General features: G+C 33.9%; 1 protein-coding gene across 2 annotated transcripts in view; it reads right to left on the reverse strand.

The window, feature by feature from the left end:
• LOC107690993 (kinesin-like protein KIF3C) overlaps positions 1-7,414 on the reverse strand; it is an 18,658-nt gene that overhangs the window by 3,270 nt on the left and 7,974 nt on the right. For both annotated transcript variants that reach the window (XM_016489441.1, XM_016489440.1), the window contains 6 exons: positions 5,087-5,188; positions 4,837-4,959; positions 1,630-1,748; positions 1,379-1,495; positions 581-689; positions 182-348 (listed from right to left, as the gene is read on the reverse strand). In XM_016489441.1, coding sequence (XP_016344927.1) covers positions 182-348; positions 581-689; positions 1,379-1,495; positions 1,630-1,748; positions 4,837-4,959; positions 5,087-5,188 — 737 coding nt within the window. The remainder of the gene's footprint in view (positions 1-181; positions 349-580; positions 690-1,378; positions 1,496-1,629; positions 1,749-4,836; positions 4,960-5,086; positions 5,189-7,414) is intronic.

A 7,414-nucleotide genomic window follows, 5' to 3' on the forward strand; every position in this document is an offset into this window, starting at 1 on the left:
TATATTTTAAAAATTGATTATATACATGTAGTATATCATATTTTTTAAATATACAAGTATATACTGTATATACAAATTATATTTGAATATGTAAAAAAAGTTATAATTCTTTTTATATATATATATATGTGTGTGTGTGTGTGTGTGTGTCTGTGTAATGATTGTTAAATCTTTTACTGACCATGACTGAGATTTTCTGACCCGTCCGGCCGCTGATTTCTCTCTGTAATTGGTGTTGTCCAACAGAGCGTCTCGGGACGGTTCCACCTCTGATCCAGACCTCGGGAGGTCCAGTTGAAACACAACAGGGGGAGTCATGTCCAGTTCCAGAACCATTATATTCTCTGCCTATGGAGGGACATGAGGGACACAAGCACAACTACACAAAACTGCAAAAAATCTTTAAGTCTGCACACTGCCAAAAGTCTTTAAGTTTATAAATAACATCCTCAACATATATTTGGATTGGACATAATCACACAGACCAGAACATGAACTATTTCAACCATTTGATTTGACATCCTCTGGCCACGTTCCACTTTTTCTTCCTACACTTCCATCTCTCGCTCTATAAACGTACCCTGTATCTGGAATGAGCTCCCATCGCCATGGCAACCCTGGCGTACTGGCTGATTGGTCGCTTGTATCCCACAGCGGAGGCGGGTCTTCTCTTCATCTGCGTGAACTTACTGCGTGAACACAGAAAACAGAGCAGAACATCAACTTCAAGCTGTTCTGCTCAGAAACACAATCACAGTGTCAGTTTAGTATCACTGAAATAGTATTATAGTTTTTGTTACCATTTTTAATTAGATAGATACTATTTTTATAGTTTTTGATTTTAATTTTAGTTAAAAGTTTAGTAATTGTGTTTGTTTTTAAAAAATATATGTGCATAGCTTTTTTTAATTGTAATTATTTTAGTACTTAGACTAAATATAAATGAGAAATGTTGACATGAAAACAAGCTGAAATAAAATAAGTTTTAATAAGTTTTAAAAAATATTTTATTTCAGTTAACATTTATGAAAATGTTTTTTGATGGGTCTAGTTAACGACAATCAACCCTATAATCAATAAACCCTACAATAAAAATTATGGTGCCACTTACATAAAGTACTATGGTATAATACTAAGGTATTCCGTGAAATACCAGGTACGTACCATGGTAATTATGTTTTCCAGGAACAAGAACTTTTGTTCTAAAGGTTCTAATAATTGTGCCTATGTATACATTTTGTTACAAAACTAAAAACATTTTTCCATTTGTGCTATTCAATCATTTTGACGACTTTACTATTATTCTAAAATGTGGAAAACAGTAAATATAAAGTATTAGTATCTGATGCATCACATGTATGGATGGAGGTTCACTCACTTCTCTGCTGGAACGAGAGGCTGAAACTTCCACTGGTCTTCCTCAGCATCAAACTGAAGTCTGTTCATGATTTTATTCTTCTCTTCAGGAGGTATAAAGTTCTCTATAATCAGATATCTGCAGAGACACAGACACATTAGCTGTGGACACTGCCGACATTCATGCAGCTGTGTGATTGTTCTTAAACGTCAGCAATGGTAAAACGATGCACAGATAAAGTAAATGATGTGTGTTTTAGAGCTCAGTCTCACTTGAATTTGAGTTCTCTGGTCAGTTCATTCTGTGTTTGCTCCAGCTCCTGCCGGCTCCTCACATGCTCATCATTCACATCCTGAATGTCAGCCTTCAGAGACTGAAGCTTCGCATACAGCTGCACACACACACACACACACAAACAGAGAGAGAGAGAATGTGTGATCATCAACATCATCCATCCATCCAACCACCCATCATCATTATTATCATCTGTCCACCCTTCATCATCCATCCATTCATAGTTATCATCATTCATCCATCCATCCTTCATCATCATCCATCCATCTATCCATCCATCATCCTTCATCTGCTTTACCCATCATCATCCATCCATCCATCTTCTTCATCTATCATCCATCCTTCATCATCATCCATCCATCTATCCACCCATCATCATTATTATCATCTGTCCACCCTTCATCATCATCATCCATCCATTCATAGTTATCATCATTCATCCATCCATCCTTCATCATCATCCATCCATCCATCATCCTTCATCTGCTTTACCCATCATCATCCATCCATCCATCCATCATCATCATCATCATCATCATCCATCCATTCAATGATCTTCGTCTATCCTTCATCATCATCATCCATCCATCCTTCATCTTCATCTATTCATCCATGCATCCTTCATAATTATCACTCATTCATCCATCTTTCATAATCATCATCCATCCATCCTTCATCTTCATCCATCCATCCATCCTTAATTTCTTCATCCATCCATCTATCCTTTATCATAATCATCCATCCTTTATCTTCATCCTTCATCATCATCATCATTCATCCATCCATCATTCTTCATCTTCTTTACCCTTCATCATCGCCATCCACCCATCCATCCTTCATCTTCATCTATCCATCCATCCATCCATTCATCCTTCATAATCATCACTCATTCATCCATCTTTCATAATCATTATCCATCCATCCTTCATCTATCAATCCATCCTTAATTTCTTCATCCATCCATCCACCCTTCATCAATATCATCCATCCATCATCCATAATCATCACTCATTCATCCATACTTCAAAATCATCATTCATCCATCCATCCAACCATCTTCTTCCTACATCTATTCATCTTCTTCATCCATCCATCAACCATCTTCTTCCTACATCTATTCATCTTCTTCATCCATCCATCCATCCATCTTCTTCCTACATATATTCATCTTCTTCATCCATCCATCCATCTTCTTCATACATCTATTCATCATCATCATCCATCATCCATCTTTCATCATCATCTATCCATCCTTCCTTCATCATCCATCATAATCATCCAGCCATCCATCCTTCCTTCATCATCCATCCATCCTTCATCATAATCATCTACCTATCTATCTATCCTTCATTGTCATCATCATCACTCTCATGCAGTCACTCAGTGTTAGTGTGAAAGGTCAGCATGGGTTAAAGGTGAAGGTCAGGAAGGAGCATGTAAAGGCTCTAGAGGACTTTCAGGCAGCTGGTTGTGTTTCATTTAAACATCACAGCAGTTATTCCACACTCAGAACCCAACAGGAAGTGATGTGTTCTGACAGGAAGTGGCGTGCAGATTAATGTGGGAACAGTGGAGCTCAGTTCTGTTTGGCCTGTCTGCTATTGAGAATGAATCTCTGAAGTCATCAGAGCTTCAGGAGGAGGGTTTTGGTGGTTAGCATGCAAGCGGTAGCCATGAAGATTAAAGCAGGTTGGCTAGAATTAGTTGCTGTGAAAGCGTTTGTGTTTTCATAATGCTTTAATGCCAAGACTAGCATTTAGCATTAGCCTCGTAGCCTCTGACAGTCAGCAACCGAGCAAGTGTAGAACAAACTAACCTTCTTGTACTGATAAAAGGTGTTTTATTTTCACAGGGAGTGGGGTCAGGGGTGATCCAGGGGTCAAATGTCAAAGGTCCAGAATTAAGGCGGAGCAAGAGGAACAGGAGTTAGGGAACTCAGAGCTGTTACACTTATATTTGTTGTCAGTCTTTTCAGTGGTTGCTAAAGTCTGAGGTTTGACAATGGTCAGATTTAATATTTTTATAATACTCACCAAAGCTGCATTTATTTGATTAAACATGCAGTAAAATAGTATTATTATAGAAATATTATTACTTAAAATATTATATGATAAAATATATAAAATATTATTATATTATTATTATTATTTAAAATAAGTGTTTTCTATGTGAATATATTTTAAAATGTAATTTATTTCTATGATCAAAGCTCAAGAAACATTTCCAATTCTAATAATAATGTTGAAAACAGTTGTGCAGCTTCATATTCTTGTAGAAACCATAATACTTTATTTTCAGGACTTTTTGATGAATAGAAAGTACAAAAGAACAGCATTTATTTGAAACAGAGCTCTTTTATATCATTACAAATGTCTTTACTGTCACTTTTGGTCAATTTAATGCATGTAATTACAAAATAAAATGATTATTATTTTAAAACGGGTTTATTAGAGTTAACTAAAACTAAAATCATACAAATACTTTTGTTGTCTTGAAATAAAATAAACATTAACAGAAACTCTAAATATATATATATATATATATACACACACACACACACACACACACAGAGAGTACACTTACCACTTAAACATTTCCTATTTTTATCTAGTTTATCTTGATGTACTAAAATAATTGAAAGTAAAAATTACATAAAATGAATGAAAAACTATATAGACATATTCAAAAAAAAAATTATAATAAAAAAAAAATACACAATGAATTTACTAAAACTTTGACTGAAATTTAAAAATACAAAATAATAAAACATTATAAAAAGTCAAAATAACAAAAATAAATAATATAATAAAAACTATAATAATATCTCAATGATACTAAAATAAACATATTACTGACCCCATAATATACCATTTATACTCCATTAGCTATTTATCTGTGAGGAAAACCAGTTCAGATGAGATTTTTTACACCTGTGAGTGATAAATCAACATGGTGGATTATGAAAACACAATATGGGATATTTGTTATTAATCTTTTGCTTTGCATACAAAGTTCCAAATAAAAAGAAAGAATTATCAAATGAGATGAAGCATCTCAGAATGACGTAATATTGGGAACCGCTGGTCCCAAAACAAGGACAAAGCAACCTCTGAATGTGACGCCATCACCGCGCTTCACCTCTCTCCAGGTGTGTGTGTGTGTGTGTGTGTGTGTGTGTGTCTCACCTTTTTGAGTTTCTTGGTCTTTGCTTCCACTTCCTGTTGCAGTGAGGAAAATGTTTCTCTGAGTTCTAGTGTCTCCTCATCCTGAGCCAACACTTGCTGCTGTATTTCTCTCTCTCTGCGCGTCTGCAGACACACACAGATGCACACACTCAAGTTATGTGTTGTACACGAGCACATATGGATGCTGAAGGTGGAGTGTGTTGTTTTTTGTGTGACCAGTAATTGCAAACACTAAAACAGTGTGTGTTACCTGTTCTGCAATCTCGTGTCGTTTCTGTTCAAGCATCTTCTGTTGCTCATTAGTGTGATCAATAATGTTCTTTCCACCAACCAGCAGCTTGCTCTCCATCGCCTGGCAACCACAAGAAACCGTCAACATCAGCAGCGGATCACATGTAGAGGTCACACTCATTAAGATATATCAAATCACTTCAGCTGCTTTTATATAAAGCTAATTATAATGACTACAGACATTTTATTTCCCATTTTATATACTCTACTGTTCAAAAGTTTTGATAATTTTATGTGCTTTGGTCATTTATTAGTTTTTTTAATATTTCTTTTGAAAATTTTAAAATGTTTTTTTATTGATACCAAAACAATTCAAATATAATAAATGCAATTCACAAAAAAATGAAAAAAATAATAATAAGGATGAAATGAAATGAAATAAAACAGAACTAAACCCTTCAGCAGAGACTCAGTACACAAAGAGAAGTAATTCATATTTTTAGTTTTTTGTTTTTCATTTTAGTTTTATTCATTCTGTTGTGTTTTTTTTTTTTTTTTCTATTTAACTACTTTTTTTTTGTAATTTTGGTACCAAACCAATTAAAATATGGAAGAATTTAATTCAGAAAAAATGAATGAAAATGAAATAAAATGGTGCTAAAACCTTTAGACACTCAGGTCTCAAACGGAAGTAATTCATATTTTCAATCAGCTTTTTAATTTTTTTTTTGTTATTTTAGTTTTAGTCATTCTATTATGTGCTTTTGTCTTTTTTTTCCGTTTGCTATTTGGTGCCAAAACAGTTACAATATAATACATGTAATTTACAAATATATATAAACAAATTCAAGAAAATGTAATGAAATGTATTTTTTAAATATTTCTATTTAACTTATTTTTTTTAATTATACATTTATATATGATATAAATTAAAATAAATAAACAATTCACAAATTTAAATTTTTTTAATTTTAATTTCATGGGCTTTTGCCATTTCTTTTTAGTTTTTGCTTTTTAAAAATTATTTATATTTAACTATATTCAACAATTAATAAATATAATTAAAATACTCATTTATTTGAAGAACAAACTCTTACTGACCCCTGACTTACTGATTTATAAACTGTAGTATATAATATTTAAAAATATGTTTAATCAAATGCAGTGGAACTTTGAACCAATGAGATTGGTTGTGGGCGGGGCTTCCGGGTGTGACGCTGCACAAATAGAAAGCTGCTCAATTTTGTTGCATCGCAAGCGATTGCTGTCACTCGAGTGGCCTGAAATCACCAACTCTCTTTGATAGCGGACGACTTCTGGTTTCTTTCTCGCTACAAATGGCTGTGAGTGTGAACGAGCTTTTGGAAGGCATGATGAAAATCAGCTCTGCGAATCTCCTCCCCCACTCGACACACAGAGCTCTCTTTGTGGACGGCAGCAGCTCGCGGCTTCAGCGACACACAAAGATTATTGTCGAAGAGCCACAACAGAAACAAGAACAAAGCCTGAGCTCAGAACTACAGCTGACCCGCACGGCTCGTCAGACCAGCTCATAACATCCAAAACACCCTGTCAGAACCCATCACACGTCCCTCTGATTTACACACACAATCCATCTCTCTCTCTGTGAGCACGGGACTGGAACCCAGGGAAAGGGAGGAGAGATAATGCAGAGACATGGAAAGATGGAGAGAATGGGCTTTTTGTCCCATGGGATGAACCAAAACCTTCTCGGGTTAATGTACAGCCAAGCAGAGGGGCGGAGACAATTACAAACCTTATCAGCATAGTTATTCATATTAATTAGGTGCGTAACTGAGCTTAAAGCAGTTTTACTTAGACTAGTACAACTTTTACCTTACAATGTGACCAACAGAAACAATTAAAATTAAAAAAAAACAAGCAATTCAACTATAATACATATAATACACACATATATATTATAATCTTATCATCATGGCTATGAATATTAATTAGGTGTAACATTTGGCCCAATGTGCCTAACTGGTCCTGAAGCAGTTTTACATGGCCTGCTACAATTTTTTCTTTCAAACAACAACAAAAAAAATTTTAATATATGAAATTATATTACATAATACAATAAAATAAAATGTTAGTAATTCATATTTTGAACGAGCTTTTTTAATATTTTATTTTAATTTTTGCTATTTTAATTTATTTTTTTATTTTTGGACTTTTTGTTACTTGTGTTTTGTCTTTTTTTAGTTTTTCATTTTTCTAAACATTTCTATTTAACTTTTAGTTTTAGTAATGTCGGTACGATTAAATGATAATACATTTAATTCACAAAAAAATAAAACAATTATGAAATGTGGTGCTAAATAAA

Source organism: Sinocyclocheilus anshuiensis, unplaced genomic scaffold (genome assembly GCF_001515605.1).
Source record: "Sinocyclocheilus anshuiensis isolate Anshui unplaced genomic scaffold, SAMN03320099.WGS_v1.1 scaffold2275, whole genome shotgun sequence".
NCBI lineage: Eukaryota > Metazoa > Chordata > Actinopteri > Cypriniformes > Cyprinidae > Sinocyclocheilus > Sinocyclocheilus anshuiensis.